Here is a 21,957-nt window from a genome sequence, read left to right on the forward strand (position 1 = left end):
ACACACTCTATCAGATTTTCAAAGTCTCTCTGTCTCTCTTTCTCTCTCTGTGTCTCTCTCTTTCTTTCTCTGTCTGTCTCTCTCTCTCTTTCTCTCTCTGTGTCTCTCTCTCTCTTTCTTTTTCTCTCTCTCTCTCTCTCTCTCTCTTTCTTTCTCCACTCTCTCTCTCTCTCTCTCTCTTCTCTCTCTCTCTCTCTCTCTCTCTGAGTTCAGTTAATTAGGTTTTATTTACATCTCTCTCTCTCTCTCTCTGATGAACTGGGGGCTGAGGAAGCCAGGGTTAAAAGCTCTTCAGGGGCGCAGCTCTCGATGCTGGCTCTTGGGGGAAGTGCTGAATTAAGGGGCAGAGATGAGGGGGGGCTGGAGCAGGGGGTTTCAGTTTAAGAAGGAAAGGCCCATTCAGTGAAATTGAGAGTCCATTTTTAGTTGCACTTCACCTCGCTGTAGCGCCCCCTCTGGAGCTGGGAGTTACGCTGTGGGTGGAGAAAGTACTCTAATCATTCTGGGGGGAGGGATGTGGGATGAGAGTTTCTGAGTCCCCGTTCCTGTCCAAACTCTGACCGACTGAGATGCTCTGGACCGACTGGAACATCCAGAACTCAGCATTCAGCCTTCTCTCTCTCTCTCTCTCTCTCTCTCTCTCACTCTCTCTCTCTCCCCCTGAGATGTTTATAGCAGAGACTCACAGACACCAGTGAGAAGCAGATTTACAGCGATTAGCATTCTCTCTCAGACTTGTTATGTGTAATTTACCTAGTGTCTGAGTTCTGTCCATGGCCTGGTCCGACAGCACAGAGCGTCCAGCTCAGGACCTAATCACTGCACCGCAGGATGTTGTTATCTAAATGGATGACAGAGGCACGGCCCCCGCAGGGTTTAAAATGGAATCATCTAAACCAGACACATCAATAACACGCGCTGAATGAAGCTTCTGGGCAGAGATGCTCCCCTCGCCCCCATGGCCAGACAGGAGGGTGGGGAACGTAATGAGAAGATAAGAGGAGTCTGATGGAACGCTTCAGCTCCAGCTCTTAAACAGAGGGTTATGGGTAATGAAGTTACTTCATTTCTGATCAGAGGGATGCGATGAAGTGGTCAATCAGAAGCCATAACCGCTCCATTAATGGAGGACAGACTGGACATGAGGATGGGCAGGACAGGGTGAACAGCCTGGACATGAGGACAGGGGGGACAGGCTGGACATGAGGACAGTGGGGACAGGCAGGACATAAGGATGGGCAGGGGGACAGGCTGGACATGAGGATGGGCAGGACAGGGGGGACAGGCTGGACATGAGGAAAGGGAGGAAAGTGGGACAGGCTGTAAGTCTGAGTAGATTCTAAGGGTTTATTAAACCAAACAAAGTGAACTTTTTAATGAATGCTCTCTAATGTTGTCCATGTCAGGCCTCAATGCTGCGCTTATGGCTTTCTCTGATAGAAATGTGGCAGATTCTGTTAAAGGTGACATATTATAAACACTGCATATGTTCACATTAATGTGTGGATCCGGAACCCACCTCAACCACACACTGTGAAACAAGACCCCAGTCAGTGTTCTGTGCGCTGCCTGAGTCAGAAACGAGTCGTTCTGATTCTGCTCCAATTCTGACGTCAAGAGCAGAGACTTTAGAATGGCCCCCGCCCCCTCGTCTGAGTCTGTCTAATCACAGCGCAGGACCTGTGTTCATGTGAGAGCGCAAAGACGAGGTTAAACTCAACAAAACAGACACAACGAGCGCGGAGAAATAAGAGCACTGAGTAAAAACGGAGAAGAAAGAGAACAGAGTGAAAACTGCTAAAAACCAGAGCTTCTGCTCCTCGCTCCTCACTGCTGTGCGCTCGGGGTCGGGGTGAAAAGCGAGCGGCTCATTATCATTTAAAGGAACAGGTGCTGAAAGCGGGCGTTCTGAACAGGGGCTGTTTACACAGGGGGAGAACACTGCTGTGGGGCTCGTGGGGTTTGGAAAAGAAGGAGAATAAATATTTTTAATTGAAAAGTATTGTATAAGGTTAAGTTTGGGGGATTTCTGAGGGTCTGTTCAGGCTGAGCTCTCTGCGCAGTGTTTAAATCAGTGAGGATCTGAGAGTGTTTCCTCCTCAGTTTAACGCTGAATAACTGAGTAAATGTTGAATTATAAAGTTTAAATGGTATACTTATGTTTCTATTTTGTCCCCGCAGGACTGCTGCTGTTATGTGCCACTTGGGGCCGGATGGAGACCCCTCAGAACTCCAGAAGCAGCAGCTCTTCCTTATCCATGGCCAAAAGGTGCGTCACGTCCTCTCTCCTCCACCACAGCAGATCACGCCACATCATCCTGATTATCCACAGCACTCCGAGCATCATTGAGCTGTTGAGATGGGAATAATCAGCAGGAGGATGTATCCGGTGTGTGTGTGTGTGTGTGCTGGGGTGCAGTGATGGAGGCTGATGGGTGTCATGTTGATGTAGTTGTTTCTCCCTGTGCCGTGTGCGGCTGAGTCCCGCTCTGCCGTGTGTTGGTGGGTTTTCCGCGTGGTCCGTCTCCTCTGTCACTCTGTGCTGAAGCTCGACTCCGAGAGAAACTCTTCTCCTTCTGATTAAACCTGCTCCACTTCCTCTGAAAAACAACAACAACAACTCCGACAGGAAGCAGCGGAGCGGGATTAGTGTCACGCTGCCACTTGGTGTGAATACTGGACTCATTATTATTTTTTTGGGCGGATAAATATTGCTGCAGATAAACAAACAGGACACAAAACACTAATTCATTAAAAAAACTATTTTAAAAACTAACACAGAACACGTGTGTGTGTGTGTGTGTGAGCAGATCTCTGTGTGTATGTGTGTGTGTGTGAGAGAGCAATTTATTGTGTGTGTGTGTTTGTGTGTATGTGTGTGTGTGTGTGTGTGTGTGTATGTGTTTGTATGTGAGCAGTTTAGTGTGTGTGTGTGTGTGTGTGAGCAGTTTAGTGTGTGTGTGTGAGCAGTTTAGTGTGTGTGTGTGTGTGTGTCTATGTGTGTGTGTGTGTGAGAGAGCAATTTAGTGTGTGTGTGTGTGTGTGTGTCAGCAGTTTTGTGTTTGTGTGTGTGTTTGAGTGTGTTTGAGCAGTTTATTGAGTGTGTGTGTGTGTGTATGTGTGTGTGTGTGTGTGTGTGTGTGATCAGTTTTGTGTGTGTGTGAGCAGTTTAGTGTGTGTGTGTGTGTTTGTGATCAGTTTAGTGTGTGTGTGCGTGTATGTGTGAGCAGTTTAGTGTGTGTGTGTGTGTGTGATCAGTTTTGTGTGTGTGTGAGCAGTTTAGTGTGTGTGTGTGTGTGTGATCAGTTTAGTGTGTGTGTGTGTGTGTGTGTGCATGTATGTGTGAGCAGTTTAGTGTGTGTGTGTGTGTGTGTGTGAGCCGTTTAGTGTGTGTGTGTGTGTGCGTGTATGTGTGAGCAGTTTAGTGTGTGTGTGTGTGTGTGAGAGAGCAATTTAGTGTGTGTGTGTGTGTGTGTGTGTGTGTGTGTATGTGTGTGTGTGTGTGTGTGTGTGTATATGTTTGTATGTGAGCAGTTTAGTGTGTGTGTGTGTGTGAGAGAGCAGTTTAGTGTGTGTGTGTGTGAGCAATTTAGTGTGTGTGTGTGTGTGAGAGAGCAATTTAGTGTGTGTGTGTGAGCAGTTTTGTGTTTGTGTGTGTGTTTGAGTGTGTTTGAGCAGTTTAGTGAGTGTGTGTGTGTGTGTGTATGTGTGTGTGTGTGTGTGATCAGTTTAGTGTGTGTGTGTGTGTGTGTGTGTGATCAGTTTAGTGGGTGTGTGTGTGCGTGTATGTGTGAGCAGTTTAGTGTGTGTGTGTGTGTGCATGTATGTGTGAGCAGTTTAGTGTGTGTGTGTGTGTGTGTGAGCAGTTTAGTGTGTGCGTGTATTTGTGAGCAGTTTAGTGTGTGTGTGTGTGTGTGTGTGTGTCTGAGCAGTTTAATCTGTGTTTGTGTGTGTGTGTATGTGTGTGTCTGAGCAGTTTAGTGTGTGTTTGTGTGTGTGTGTGTGTGTGTGTGTGTGTGTTTCTGCTAAAAAACATCTGGGCCTCAGCTGCAGCTCTGTTCCTGAATCCAGCCCCTGAGCTTTTTTTAGCCTGAGATTCCGAGACTGGAACGTTCTCCGCAGGTTCCTTGCGTTCCTGAGCGGAGCAGAGCTGGGGGCCGGGCCTGGGCTGGAAACTGGACCAGTGCGGATCGGACAGACCCTGGGTCCTGATGCCTCCCTTTGCCGTGTGGCAGGTGAGTGGACCGGTGCTGGATGCTTTACTCATTTTTCTGAGGAATCCCTTCCTTTCATATTTCTGCCGTCATGTCAGAACCAAAGAGATGGGTCCGATCCAGACAAAGGTTCTGATCAGAGTCTCAGTACATTGACCTCTGGTTGTCATATTAAATTAGAAACTAGTGGTGGTCTTCTAGACCTCCGTGTGTGATTGAGTTCTGATTTGCCGGCCTGTGCAATCTCAGTGTGGTAACCTTGCCACGCTGTTTTCTGATTGGCTGGCCTGTGTAGTCTCAGTGTTATAACCCGGCCATGCTACGTTCTGATTGGCTGGCCTGTGTAGTCTCAGTGTGGTAACCTGGTCATGCTGTGTTCTGATTGGCCGGCCTGTGTAGTCTCAGTGTTATAACCTGCCAATGCTACGTTCTGACTGGCCGGCCTGTGTAATCTCAGTGTTGTAAGCTGGCCACAATGTGTTCTGATGGGCTGGCCTGTGTAGTCTCAGTGTTATAACCCGGCCATGCTTCGTTCTGATTGGCTGGCCTGTGTAGCCTCAGTGTGGTAAACTGGACATACTGAATTCTGATTGGCCGGCCTGTGTAGTCTCAGTGTGGTAACCTGGTCACGCTGTGTTCTGATTGGCTGGCCTGTGTAGTCTCAGTGTGGTAAACTGGACATGCTGAATTCTGATTGGCCGGCCTGTGTAGTCTCAGTGTTGTAACCTGGGCACACTGTGTTCTGATTGGCCGGCCTGTGTAGTCTCAGTGTTGTAACCTGGCCATGCTACGTTCTGATTGGCCGGCCTGTGTAGTCTCAGTGTGGTAACTTGGTCACGCTGTGTTCTGATTGGCCAGCCTGTGTAGTCTCAGTGTGGTAACCTGGCCACACTGTGTTCGAATTGGCTGGTCTGAGTAGTCTCAGTGTGGTAACCTGGTCACACTGTGTTCTGATTGGCCAGCCTGTGTAGTCTCAGTGTTGTAACCTGGCCATGCTACGTTCTGATTGGCCGGTCTGTGCAGTCTCAGTGTGGTAACCTGGTCACGCTGTGTTCTGATTGGCCAGCCTGTGTAGTCTCAGTGTGGTAACCTGGTCATGCTGTGTTCTGATTGGCCGGCCTGTGTAGTCTCAGCGTGGTAACCTGGTCACGCTGTGTTCTGATTGGCCAGCCTGTGTAGTCTCAGCGTGGTAACCTGGTCACGCTGTGTTCTGATTGGCCAGCCTGTGTAGTCTCAGTGTTGTAACCTGGCCATGCTACGTTCTGATTGGCCGGCCTCTGTAGTCTCAGTGTGGTAACGTGGTCACGCTGTGTTCTGATTGGCCAGCCTGTGTAGTCTCTGTGTGGTAACCCGGTCATGCTGTGTTCTGATTGGCCGGCCTGTGTAGTCTCAGTGTTGTAACCTGGTCACGCTGTGTTCTGATTGCCGGCCTGTGTAGTCTTAGTGTGGTAACCTGGCCACGCTGTGTTCAGATTGGCTGGTCTGTGTAGTCTCAGTGTTGTAACCTGGCCATGCTACGTTCTGATTGGCCGGCCTCTGTAGTCTCAGTGTGGTAACCTGGTCATGCTGTGTTCTGATTGGCCAGCCTGTGTAGTCTCAGTGTGATAACCTGGTCATGCTGTGTTCTGATTGGCCGGCCTGTGTAGTCTCAGTGTGGTAACCTAGTCACGCTGTGTTCTGATTGGCCAGCCTGTGTAGTCTTAGTGTGGTAACCTGGCCACACTGTGTTCAGATTGGCCGGCCTGTGTAGTCTCAGTGTGGTAACCTGGTGGTGAATGGTCGGTCTCTGTGTGTTGAATGTCCTCTTACTGCATCGGGGGCAGAATCTGTCCATTTTACATGGTGAGAGGTGCAAGAACACCCTGTGTGTGTGTGTGTGTGTGTGTGTGTGTGTGTGTGTGTGTGTGTGTGTGTGTGCGTATAGTGTGTGTGGGTGTGGGTGTGCATTTTTGTGCATATAGTGTGTGTATGTGTAGTGTGTGTGGGTGTGTGCATGTGTATAGTGTGCGTGTGTGTGTGTGTGTGTGTGTGTGTGCATATAGTGTGTTCATGTACAGTGTGTGTATGTACTCATCTCCTCAAACTCAACATGTCTCCTCAAACTCTGCTGTAGGTGTCTGAGTGTCCTGCTGTAGGTGTCTCACTGTCCCGCTGTAGATGTCTCACTGTTCCTCTGTAGGTCTCACTGTCCTGTTGTAGGTGTTTCACTGTCCTGTTGTAGGTGTCTCACTGTCCTGCTGTAGGTGTCTGAGTGTCCTGCTGTAGGTGTCTCACTGTCCCACTGTAGGTGTCTCACTGTCCTGTTGTAGGTGTCTCACTGTTCTGCTGTAGGTGTCTCACTGTCCCACTGTAGGTGTCTCACTGTCCTGTTGTAGGTGTCTCACTGTTCTGCTGTAGGTGTCTCACTGTCCCACTGCAGGTGTCTCACTATCCTGTTGTAGCTGTCTCACTGTTCTGTGAACTGTGGTGATGCTGCTCTAGCCGCAGTGTGGAAGGAGGTGGAGGTGTCTCTGAGCCTGTGTGAGTTCAGTCACCGCTAACAGCTCAAACTGAGGGATAAAATACTTTTAAAACTATAACTGATGTTCTGATTTTAAGAACATTTTAAAACTATAAAATATCGAAGACAAAAGAAAGAGGTGCTGAACTGTGGCCATTGGTGCAGAGTGGAACTGAACAGAGAAAGTTCTGTCAGCACTAGCTCCATATAAATGTATTTAAACAGAAAGAAAAATCAGGAGGAGCATTCATTCATTGTCTGTAACTCTTATCCAGTTCAGGGTCGCGGTGGGTCCAGAGCCTACCTGGAATCATTGGGCACAAGGCAGGAATACACCCTGGAGGGGGCACCAGTCCTTCACAGGGCAACACAGACAAAATCACACCTACGGACACTTTTGAGTCACCAATCCACCTACCAACTTGTGTTTTTGGACTGTGGGAGGAAACCCACGCGGACATGTGGAGAACACACCGACTCCTCACAGACAGTCACCTGGAGCAAGAATCGAACCCACAACCTCCAGGCCCCTGGAGCTGTGTGACTGCGACACCTACCTGCTGCGCCACCGTGCCACCCTCAGGAGGAGCAGAGTTACTTTATTATTCCCCTCAGGGAAACGTAGTCTCTGTAGTTAACTGTCCTGTGGTGGTGAACACACACACACGCACATAAGCCATATTTAACCACACACACAGGGGTCCGGTGGGGGTTAGGTGTATTTCTCAAGAGCTCATCAACCGTGGATGTTGTGGGAAGACACAGAACTGTTCCTTCAGTGAAATAAAATCTCTGTGGAATGTTCTCTGGCTGTGTTTCCTCAGTAAAGGCTCTGAAGACGTCCTCCTGACGTTCCGCGGTGACGGTGCTGTTACATTTTCTCTCCGCCTCACACTACTCTGAACCCACAGCTCTGATGTTTCTGCGTGACCCACAAAGCTGAGAGAGGAGCAGAGCGCCGCTGACAGGATGAACCTGACGTATCTCTGGCAGATTAGAGACTGTGGCTCTGTCGCTGTGTGTGACTCAGTGACGGTAATGTCCTCACTTTCAGCTCCACATCAATAATACGGTACACAACAATAACACTGATCCAGGCACAGACGTGTAATGACATGACGGACAGTCTCGCAGCCAATGGGAATGCAGAGGAAAACTTTTTTGTGTGGGAGTTGACAGGTGAAACGGCAGGAGCACATGAGAGGACCACAAATACGTCTCGAGCTGCGCAGCGAACAAATAAACCACGTCACCCGCTGCCACACAGCACCGGAATTATTGATGCTGAAAGAAATGTGTAATGCAGGACTTTATAGAATGATTCTGTGTGTGTGTGTGTGTGTGTGTGTGTGAGTGAGAGAGAGAGAGAGAGAGAGAGAGAGAGAGGATGAACACTGACAGAAACACATGGAAACACAGCTCAGTGACTTCTCTGGATGCTTCAAACTGTCCAAAGAACACAGGGGTTTATTTACAATGATCAGAAAAAGTTTCACATGAGCCCCAATCAAAGCGCTCCGTCTCCCAGAACTGATCTAGACTTTACCCAGAGGAGCTGTGTGTGTAAACACAAATGTCTTTAACACTGTCCTGGATGTTCCCCGGACTTTATCCTCTCTCTGGGACACAATCTGTGTAAAATCCCAGTGACCCCTGTGAGAACAGAGCTGGGAATGTTCCGAGAATCACGCTGTACCTCCTGCACATGCACTCTGCCTGAACCACATGCTGCACAGGCTCCGCCCCCTACCTGAACCACATGCTGCACAGGCTCCGCCCCCTACCTGAACCACATGCTGCACAGGCTCCACTGTGAAAGACGTCTCTGGAAAACTCTGGACCTGATTCCCGATGTTGACCAGAGTTCCTGTGCGTAAACATCTTATGTTACGTGCCTTAAACCCGTTGGAACAATCTTCTGCAAATACAACAACATGTGTCCTCCCAGTGTCCACTAACTAAGCCAATGGTGCTGTGCCCCAGTTGGAGGGCAGTGAGAGGGCTAACTCCACCACACTCACACTGACCAGAATAAAGGCTGGATTTTCACTGAGGAGGCCATAAAAGACTTTAGACTCTGCAGGTGTACACATTTCTCAGTGCTAAGTTCTGAGGTGATGAATATCTACTCCTTTTTTACTCCTGTGGTATTTGGGAAAGTTAATTTGCCGCTGTGATTATCAGCTCCTCCTGGAGGTAGTTTTCAGAACTGCACTCTCCTCTTGAGGTCAGCGGCAGAAGCGAAGGCCTGGCCCTGTGTTCGTTCAGTAGCGGAGCTCTCGCTGTGTAAACACTCCCCAGAGATGCTGAGAGTAGCTCATTCATGCAGCAAACACTCACAGAATAAAGGCCAGGTGCCCGCTGACCTCCCTACGCTCAGCTACGTAAATATTTGTCATTTCCACAGCTCAAGAGCAGCACATTCATCCCCTCCCATAAAACACAACTATTATCCTGATTACTCCATTCAGATGAGGGCTTTCTGTGCCTCCGCTGATGGAGAGATTTGAGGAGAGTCTCCTCCAGCGCTGCGCTGGTGTTTATATATAAACAGGGGTATAGATACCTGCATTACGATAATCACACTCCATTCACAGCCTGCCGTTTATCTCCATCACAGCCGGCAGGCAATGGAAAAGTTTGTTTAAGCAGAGAGAGAGAACCCCCCCCTCCCCGGTTCAGTTTCCCTGAGTTTTATTCTCTGCTTTGTTTGAAAACAGCAGCCGTCCTTCACACAACATAACAATCCTGACCAATGGAAACACAGCAAAATCACTTCATTTACATAATGAAGATTACAGAATAAAATCTCTCTGCTTCAGCATCATTATCAATGAAGAGCATTCTAATCTGAGTGCTGACGAGTCTGAGAGTCTATAAGATTAACATGCTTTCATTCTGGAAAATTTCACTTATTTAAGAATTAACACCTGGTTTCATGATCTATGTGATCTGCTTGAAGTGATCAGTTTGAAGTGACCTGTTTTCTGTGATCAGTTTTCAGTGATCTGTTTGAAGTGATCAGTTTTAAGTGATTGCTTTATGTGATCAGTTTGAAGTGACATGCTTTATGTGATCTGTTTGAAGTGATCTGTTTTCTGTGATCAGTTTTCAGTGATCTGTTTTGTGATCTGTTTGAAGTGATCAGTTTGATGTGATCTGATTTGTGATCAGTTTGAAGTGATCTGTTTTCTGTGATCAGTTTTTTATGATCAGTTTGAAGTGATCTGTTTTATGTGATCTGTTTTATGTGATCAGTTTGAAGTGATCAGTTTCTTGTGATCAGTTTGAAGTGATATGTTTCATGTGATCTGTTTTCTGTGATCAGTTTGAAGTGATCTGTTTGAAATAATCTGGCTGAAGTGATTGTACTTCAGTCACTTATAGTTAGTTGTGTGAATTTTGGTGTGATCTTCGACATCAAGCCTGGGTGTAATGGGGGGGGGTGGTGTTGGTTAAGGATCTGACTATGGTTCGAGTGAGTATTGAGTGGGCGTGGCCTAAAATATTTTCAGTAGCCAGTAATACATCGACAGCTCCTCATTATTCCCATTATTTTGTTTATTTAATTGTATTTTAACCTTAATTCTAAGAGAGATCAGGAACATCAGGAAAAGCATAAACACGCAGCACATACTGAGAGGAAGCAGACAGACAGCAGTGGACGTGTCATCTTTCTGAAGAATGTGAAGGATTTATGCAGACGACTGCACTGATGTTTATCTTCACAGAACTTGTAATCACAGATTTGCAAAGTGAAGACCACGCCTGATGTAAGCAGGGCAAGGAAGGGGAACTCAGAAGGACTTGGGCTGGAGTTCTGTGTGGCTTCTGCTGGTGGAGAGTCCAGCCAGACCCCCCCTTACCTGGGAAATTCACTGGTGAAAGAGGAGGAGTAGAGGTGGGGGTGGGGTGCGAATTTCGTCACGAGAAGGTGAGGAGAGAGGAGTGGGTTTTATAGGATGCAGAGTAATGAAGAGGAGGAGTCTGGGCGTGGTTCTTCTCCCAAACTTATTTCATAACTCCATTTTAAGAGCTGCCATTTCTACATGTTTCAGTAACACCATCACCTCCTTCTAAGCTTCCCCTCCAGACTGATTCTGTGCCTCAGCCATCCTCCCTGCAGTTTTGTCCACTTCCAGAAGGTGGTGTTCTTGTGGTGAGGTGTGTGTGTTTTGCAGACGACGAAACTGGTCCCAGGTTGAGAGGTTTTAATGGAATCACAGACTGGTTTCCTCTGAGATGGAGGGAGTTTTGTCTTTCTGACTCTGTGGTGGGTGGGGGCCAGCGGGGCCAGGTTGATGACGCTCGTGATCCAAATGATGGGCAATTAAGAGACAGAGAAGTCCCTGCTTTCCTGCTCGCGGGCCCCTGCTACTGATTATCTGCGCTGCCTCTGCGTGGGTGGAAGGCGATGTTATTGCGGGGATTATTTGACCTGGTGCTTTACCCTCCTGTGCTCTCCGCAAGCGTCCCTGACCTCTGTGAATCTGCTGACCCCTCTGGCTATTACTGCCCGGCCAAAGAAGCCATCTCTCCGACACTAATTGGCCCCCACTTGTGCCGGGCATTATCCGCATCTGCGTTTGTGACAGATCCGCAGCGTCACTGTCCACAACACAAAAACAGCCCGGAGGATTCAGAGAGGTAAAGCTCTTCTCTCTCTATCTCAGGGAGAAGGGTTTAAACCGAGCCGGACCTGCTGGGATCCATTTGGCCTCAGACCGCTCTGCTGTGGTCAGAGGAAAAACAGCTGGAGTAGAACAGCTGTAACCGCACAGAGGTGTTGGTCTGTTAAGTTTGAATGATTCTGTTTTCCTTCTTTGTTCCTTTTGATTCACAACAAAGTGTTAAATCACTGGAGTGACTGATCTCCGAGCTAGACTGGTCACTCAGAACCTGAACCACGGTTAGGAGCTGAGGAGGGAGTGGATTCTCTCTCTGGAGGAGAACAGAGGTGTTACGATTTGTTTGGGCTCATGCACCACACCTGGGACTGTGGTGTGGTGTTAGGTGATGGGGTGAGGAGGACGTGGCCTCTGGACATGGCCCTGTATACACAGGCAGTTAAAGGTATGACCTAACGGTGTGTGTTGTCCCCCCAGGATGCTGTCCATTCAGGTAGACTCTGTGCAGCGCTGGATGGAGGACCTGCGCCACATGACGGAGGTGGAGTGTATGTGTGTCCTGCAGTCGAAGCCCATCGGAGTAGACGAGGACCCTCCGGGTGACCTCATTGTGACAGGTGATCATGTGACTCGGGACAACCTGCAGACCCTCCTGAAGAGAGCGCTAGTGGTCAGCACAGAGCTGGGGAAGATGTTCCAGAGACTGGAGAGGGGACGCTGGCAGAGGGTCCATGGCACGGCGGTCCGAGCAAACTGCCACGTCCGCTCCCTAGTGCACGAGTACAGCGGCGCCCGGACCACCGGCTCCCACCTGCACAAGGTCAGAGCTAACACACACTTCAGACACACACTCCACACCCACCCCTCACACATACACATCTCAAGCACTCCACACACACACCTCACACATACACACCTCACACACTCCACACACACACCTCACACATACACACCTCACGCACTCCACACACACACCCCTCGTACATACACACCTCACACTCCACACACACCCTCCACACACACACACTCGACACCCACCCCTCACACATACACACCTCACACACTCCACACACATCCTCCATACACACACCCCTCACACATACACACTTCATGCACTCCACGCACACACTCCACACCCACCCCTCACACATACACACCCCATGCACTCCACACACACACCTCACACATACACACCTCACACAATCCACACACACACCCATCGCACATACACACCTCACACTCCACACACACACTCCACACCCACCCCTCACACATACACACCCCACGCACTCCACACACACCCCTCACACATACAGACAATACACATACATACCTCACGCACTCCACAAACCCACACTTTACATCCACCTCTCACACATACACACCTCACGCACTCCACACACACCCCTCACACATACACATCTCACACATACACACCTAACACACTCCACACACATCCCTCACACACTCCACACACACCTCACACACCCTCCATACACACACCCCTCACACATACACACTTCATGCACTCCACGCACACACTCCACACCCACCCCTCACACATACACACCCCATGCACTCCACACACACCTCACACACTCCACACACACACCCATCGCACATACACACCTCACACTCCCACACACCCTCCACACACACTCCACACCCACCCCTCACACATACACACCCCACACAATCCACAACCACCTCTCACACACTCCAAACACACACCACTGCCACGTCCATTCCCTCATGCATGAGTACAGTGGCGCCCAAACCACCAGCTCCCACACACTCCACACACACACATACATGCACACAACCTTCACACCTCTCAGACACCCCTGACCCACACCACACACACTCTACACACAGCCCTCACACACACACCCTTCACAGCCCTGTGGTCTGTGCAGATAAAATTTGTGTTTGAGTGAGTTCATGATGTTGTGTGTAAACAGAAGCTGATGTGCTGTGTGTGTGGTGTGTGATGTGTGTGTATTGTTTTGTATGTGATGTGTGTGTTGCAGTATGAAACAGCTCTGCTGGAGAAGTGCATGGAGCTCACTGTCATCACTGAGAGGTAACACACACACACACACACACACACTCTCTCTCTCTCTCTCTCTCTCATACACACACACACACATATTCTCACTCTCTCTCTCTCTCTCTCTCTCTCTCTCTCTCCCACACACACACACACACACACACACACACACACACACACACACAGTGTATCAAAGAATTACTTAAAATTAATTAAAAGTGAAGTACTGGAGAACATTTGGGTTTCATTTGATTGGGCGGGGTTCAGTAGGGTAGGGGTTTGGGGGTGTGGTTCAGTAGGGTAGGGGTTTGGGGGCGGAGTTCAGTATGGTAGGGGTTTGGGGGGTGGGGTTCTGATATTGTAGTTCTTTGTGTTGCTGTTGAGGTTTTTTTTGAAGTTGTTTTGTTGATGATGTGGTAGTTGTCTTTTGTTGATGATGTTTTTGTAGTTGTTGTTAATGATGTTTTTGATGTTGATAGTGTAGTTGTTGATGTTGTTTTTGTTACTGTTGTTATGTTGTATTGTTGCTTTTGTTGATGATGTTGCTGTTAATCTTTTTGTAGTTGTTGATGTTAATTATGTTTTTGTTTTTGTTGTTGATGTTGCTGTAGTAGTTGTTTTTGTTGTTGATGTTGTTAATTATGTGTTTGTTTTTGTTGATCATGTTGTAGTAGTTGTTGTTTTTGTTGCTGTTTTGTCTCAGTTTCTTGTCGGAATAAACCCAGTAAATAACTGACCCCTGAAGGAAGTGTCTCCCGTCCCCAGGTGTCTTCACACGGAAGACGAGTACTTCCTGAAGTCCATGAAGGAGGCAATTCACGAGATCCTTACCGACGTCAGTGAATCCTTCAGCCATATGATCGACACGGCACTGGCCAATGAAATACAGGTATGGACAGGCACTGACCAAACACTGACCACCATACACTGACCACACAAAGACCACACACCGATCACACACTGACCACACACCAATCACACACTGACCACACTGACCACCATACACTGACCACACACACCAACCACTTACTGACCACACTGACCACACACTGTCCACACTGACCAAATACTGACTACACTGACCAAACACTGTCCACACTGACCAAATACTGACTACACTGACCACACACCAACAACCCACTCATCACACACTGACTAACCCTAACTCTCTCCATACTGACCACACCCTCACTACACTGATCACAAACTGACTACACACTCACCACACTGACCACACACCAACAGCACTCACCTCTCTGAGCACATTGTCCAGACATGGACTAAAACGACCACAAATTTACCACATTGAGCACATAGTGACCACATACAGACTACACTGGACACACACTGAGCACACGCTGACTACACTAAGGACACACTGATCACACCAACCACACACACCACACTGATCACAAACTGACCACACATGGACTACAATGACCACATACTTACTACAGCAACCACACCGGCCACACACTTGCCACACTGACCACATACTGACCACCACCACACAGACCCTTACCAGACTGACCCCTCCTTGACTGACTGACCCCTCACTGACTCACCCTTCACAGACTGACCACTCACAGACTAACTGACCCCTCACAGACTGACCAGTCAGACTGACCACTCAGACTGACTGACTCTTCACAGACTTACCCGTTCTGACCTGTTACCCAAAAACACTGTGAGGAAACTCTCTAATGCTGTGGTTCTGTCCTGGGGGACGTGGTCTCTCTCAGGTCCTGATTAAACAGGTGCAGGACTCTGAGGATATTTTCGTGATGGAGAATGCCATTAGCAACTTATTGTCACTAACACAGGATGGACCCCAGCTCTGCAGCATTATCGCCAAGGTCAGGACCCCCTTTTACACATTTACACATACACCGAGCTACACAACTGCACAACCACAACACTACACAACTGCAGAACCACACCACCACAACACTACACAACTGCACAACCACACCACCGCAACACTACACAACCACAACACTACACACCTACACCACCACAACACTACACAACTGCACTACCACACCACCACAACACTACACAACTGCACAACGACACCACCACAACACTACACAACTGCACAACCACACCACCACAACACTACACAACTGCAGAACCACACCACCACAACACTACACAACTGCACAACCACACCACCGCAACACTACACAACCACAACACTACACACCTACACCACCACAACACTACACAACTGCACTACCACACCACCACAACACTACACAACTGCACAACGACACCACCACAACAATACACAACTGCACAACCACACCACCACAACACTATACAACTACACAACCACACCAACACAACCCTACACAACTGCAAAACCACACCACCACAACACTACACAACTGCACAACCACACCACCACAACACTACACAACTGCACTACCACACCACCACAACACTACACAACTGCAGAACCACAACACTACACAACTGCAGAACCACATCACCACAACACTACACAACTGCACAACCACACCACCACAACAATACACAACTGCACAACCACACCACCACAACACTACACAACTGCACAACCACACCACCACAACACTACACAATTGCAGAACCACACCACCACAACACTACACAACTGCAGAACCACAACACTACCCAACTGCAGAACCACACCACCACAACTCTACACAACTGCAGAACCACATCAACACAACACTACACAACTGCAGAACCACAACACCACAACACTACCCAACTGCAGAATCACATCACCACAACACTACACAACTGCAGAACCACAACACTACCCAACTGCAGAACCACACCACCACAACACTACCCAACTGCAGAACCACAACACTACCCAACTGCAGATCCACACCACCACAACACTACACAATTGCAGAACCACACCACCACAACACTACACAATTGCAGAACCACACCACCACAACACTACCCAACTGCAGAACTACACCACCACAACAATACACAACTGCACAACCACACCACCTCAACAATACACAACTGCACAACCACACCACCACAACACTACACAACTGCACAACCACACCACCACAACAATACACAACTGCACAACCACACCACCACAACACTATACAACAACACAACCACACCACCACAACACTACACAACTACACCACCACAATGCTACACAACTGCACAACCACACCACCACAACACTACACAACTGCACTACCACACCACCACAACACTACACAACTGCACTACCACACCACCACAACACTACACAACTGCACAACCACACCACCACAACAATACACAACTGCACAACCACACTACCACAACACTACACAACTGCAGAACGACACCACCACAACACTACACAATTGTAGAACCACACCACCACAACAATACACAACTGCACAACCACACCACCACAACACTACCCAACAGCAGAACCACATCACCACCACAACACTACACAACTGCAGAACCACAAAACTACCCAATGCAGAACCACATCACCACAACACTACACAACTGCAGAAACACACCACCACAACACTACCCAACTGCAGAACCACAACACTACCCAACTGCAGAACCACACCACCACAACACTACACAATTGCAGAACCACACCACCACAACCATACACAACTGCACAACCACACCACCTCAACAATACACAACTGCACAACCACACCACCACAACACTACACAACTGCACAACCACACCACCACAACAATACACAACTGCACAACCACACCACCACAACACTATACAACTACACAACCACACCACCACAACACTATACAACTACACCACCACAATGCTACCCAACTGCACAACCACACCACCACAACACTACACAACTGCACTACCACACCACCACAACACTATACAACTACACAACCACACCAACACAACCCTACAGAACTGCACAACCACACCACCACAACACTACACAACTGCACAACCACACCACCACAACCATACACAACTGCACAACCACACCACCACAACACTACACAACTACACAACCACACAACCACAACACTATACAACTACACCACCACAATGCTACACAACTGCACAACCACACCACCACAACACTACACAACTGCACTACCACACCACCACAACACTACACAATTGCACAACCACACCACCACAACAATACACAACTGCACAACCACACCACCACAACACTACACAACTGCACCACCACACAACCACAACACTACACAATTGCAGAACCACACCATCACAACACTACACAACTGCAGAACCACAACACTACACAACTGCACAACCACACCACCACAACAATACACAACTGCACAACCACACCACCACAACACTATACAACTACACAACCACACCAACACAACCCTACACAACTGCACAACCACACCACCACAACACTACACAACTGCACAACCACACCACCACAACACTACACAACTGCACTACCACACCACCACAACACTACACAACTGCAGAACCACAACACTACACAACTGCAGAACCACATCACCACAACACTACACAACTGCACAACCACACCACCACAACAATACAAAACTGCACAACCACACCACCACAACACTACACAACTGCACAACCACACCACCACAACACTACACAATTGCAGAACCACACCACCACAACACTACACAACTGCAGAACCACAACACTACCCAACTGCAGAACCACACCACCACAACTCTACACAACTGCAGAACCACATCACCACAACTCTACACAACTGCAGAACCACAACACCACAACACTACCCAACTGCAGAATCACATCACCACAACACTACACAACTGCAGAACCAGAACACTATCCAACTGCAGAACCACACCACCACAACACTACCCAACTGCAGAACCACAACACTACCCAACTGCAGATCCACACCACCACAACACTACACAATTGCAGAACCACACCACCACAACACTACACAATTGCAGAACCACACCACCACAACACTACACAACTGCAGAACCACAACACTACCCAACTGCAGAACCACACCACCACAACACTACACAATTGCAGAACTACACCACCACAACAATACACAACTGCACAACCACACCACCTCAACAATACACAACTGCACAACCACACCACCACAACACTACACAACTGCACAACCACACCACCACAACACTATACAACAACACAACCACACCACCACAACACTACACAACTACACCACCACAATGCTACACAACTGCACAACCACACCACCACAACACTACACAACTGCACTACCACACCACCACAACACTACACAACTGCACAACCACACCACCACAACAATACACAACTGCACAACCACACCACCACAACACTACACAACTGCACAACCACACCACCACAACACTACACAATTGCACCACCACACCACAACAACACTACACAATTGCAGAACCACACCACCACAACACTACACAACTGCAGAACCACAACACTACACAACTGCACAACCACACCACCACAACAATACACAACTGCACAACCACACCACCACAACACTATACAACTACACAACCACACCAACACAACCCTACACAACTGCACAACCACACCACCACAACACTACACAACTGCACAACCACACCACCACAACACTACACAACTGCACTACCACACCACCACAACATTACACAACTGCAGAACCACACCACCACAACAATACACAACTGCACCACCACACCACCACAACACTACACAACTGCACAACCACACCACCACAACACTACACAATTGCAGAACCACACCACCACAATACTACACAACTGCAGAACCACAACACTACCCAACTGCAGAACCACACCACCACAACTCTACACAACTGCAGAACCACATCACCACAACACTACACAACTGCAGAACCACGACACCACAACACTACCCAACTGCAGAACCACATCACCACAACACTACACAACTGCAGAACCACAACACTACCCAACTGCAGAACCACACCACCACAACACTACACAACTGCAGAACCACAACACCACACAATTGCAGAACCACACCACCACAACACTACACAATTGCAGAACCACACCACCACAACACTACACAACTGCAGAACCACAACACTACCCAACTGCAGAACCACACCACCACAACACTACACATCTGCAGAACCACACCACCACAGCACTACACAACTGCAGAACCACAACACTACCCAACTGCAGAACCACAACACTACCCAACTGCCGAACCACACCACCACAACACTACACAACTGCAGAACCACAACACTACCCAACTGCAGAACCACACCACCACAACACTACACAACTGCAGAACCACAACACTACCCAACTGCAGAACCACATCACCACAACACTACACAACTGCAGAACCACAACACTACCCAACTGCAGAACCACACCACCACAACAGTACACAATTGCAGAACCACACCACCACAACAATACACAACTGCACAACCACACCACCTCAACAATACACAACTGCACAACCACACCACCACAACACTACACAACTGCACAACCACACCACCACAACACTACACAACTGCAGAACCACAACACTACCCAACTGCACAACCACACCACCACAACACTACACAATTGCAGAACCACACCACCACAACACTACACAACTGCAGAACCACAACACTACCCAACTGCAGAACCAAAACACTACCCAACTGCCGAACCACACCACCACAACACTACACAACTGTAGAACCACAACACTACCCAACTGCAGAACCACATCACCACAACACTACACAACTGCAGAACCACATCACCACAACACTACACAACTGCAGAACCACACCACAACACTACCCAACTGCAGAACCACACCACCACAACACTACACAACTGCAGAACCACAACACCACACAATTGCAGAACCACACCACCACAACACTACACAATTGCAGAACCACACCACCACAGCACTACACAACTGCAGAACCACAACACTACCCAACTGCAGAACCACAACACTACCCAACTGCCGAACCTCACCACCACAACACTACACAACTGCAGAACCACAACACTACCCAATTGCAGAACCACATCACCACAACACTACCCAACTGCAGAACCACAACACTACACAACTGCCGAACCACAACACTACCCAACTGCAGAACCACAACAATACCCAACTGCCGAACCACACCACCACAACACTACACAACTGCACAACCACACCACCACAACACTACACAACTGCACTACCACACCACCACAACACTACACAACTGCACAACCACACCACCACAACAATACACAACTGCACAACCACACCACCACAACACTACACAACTGCACAACCACACCACCACTACACTACACAACTGCACCACCACACCACCACAACACTACACAACTGCAGAACCACACCACCACAACACTACACAACTGCAGAACCACAACACTACACAACTGCAGAACCACAACACTACACAACTGCAGAACCACAACACTACACAACTGCAGAACCACAACACTACCCAACAGCAGAACCACATCACCACAACACTACCCAACTGCAGAACCACACCACCACAACAATACACAACTGCACAACCACACCACCACAACACTACACAACTGCACAACCACACCACCACAACACTACACAATTGCAGAACCACACCACCACAACACTACACAACTGCAGAACCACAACACTACCCAACTGCACAACCACACCACCACAACACTACACAATTGCAGAACCACACCACCACAACACTACACAACTGCAGAACCACAACACTACCCAACTGCAGAACCACAACACTACCCAACTGCCGAACCACACCACCACAACACTACACAACTGTAGAACCACAACACTACCCAACTGCAGAACCACATCACCACAACACTACACAACTGCAGAACCACAACACTACCCAACTGCAGAACCACACCACCACAACACTACACAACTGCAGAACCACAACACCACACAATTGCAGAACCACACCACCACAACACTACACAATTGCAGAACCACACCACCACAGCACTACACAACTGCAGAACCACAACACTACCCAACTGCAGAACCACAACACTACCCAACTGCCGAACCTCACCACCACAACACTACACAACTGCAGAACCACAACACTACCCAATTGCAGAACCACATCACCACAACACTACCCAACTGCAGAACCACACCACCACAACACTACACAACTGCCGAACCACAACACTACCCAACTGCAGAACCACAACAATACCCAACTGCCGAACCACACCACCACAACACTACACAACTGCACAACCACACCACCACAACACTACACAACTGCACTACCACACCACCACAACACTACACAACTGCACAACCACACCACCACAACAATACACAACTGCACAACCACACCACCACAACACTACACAACTGCACAACCACACCACCACTACACTACACAACTGCACCACCACACCACCACAACACTACACAACTGCAGAACCACACCACCACAACACTACACAACTGCAGAACCACAACACTACACAACTGCAGAA

The 21,957-nt window shown here is 48.6% G+C and overlaps 1 protein-coding gene across 1 annotated transcript in view; it reads left to right on the plus strand.

Moving 5' to 3' along the window:
- The first annotated feature begins 2,213 nt into the window (after positions 1–2,213).
- LOC136673983 (protein inscuteable homolog) overlaps positions 2,214–21,957 on the plus strand; it is a 38,070-nt gene continuing 18,326 nt past the window's right edge. Inside the window, exons 1-5 of the mRNA XM_066649805.1 lie at positions 2,214–2,269; positions 11,820–12,162; positions 13,373–13,425; positions 14,158–14,281; positions 15,135–15,248. Coding sequence (XP_066505902.1) covers positions 2,214–2,269; positions 11,820–12,162; positions 13,373–13,425; positions 14,158–14,281; positions 15,135–15,248 — 690 coding nt within the window. The remainder of the gene's footprint in view (positions 2,270–11,819; positions 12,163–13,372; positions 13,426–14,157; positions 14,282–15,134; positions 15,249–21,957) is intronic.

Source organism: Hoplias malabaricus, chromosome 17, assembly GCF_029633855.1.
Source record: "Hoplias malabaricus isolate fHopMal1 chromosome 17, fHopMal1.hap1, whole genome shotgun sequence".
NCBI classification, from domain to species: Eukaryota; Metazoa; Chordata; class Actinopteri; order Characiformes; family Erythrinidae; genus Hoplias; species Hoplias malabaricus.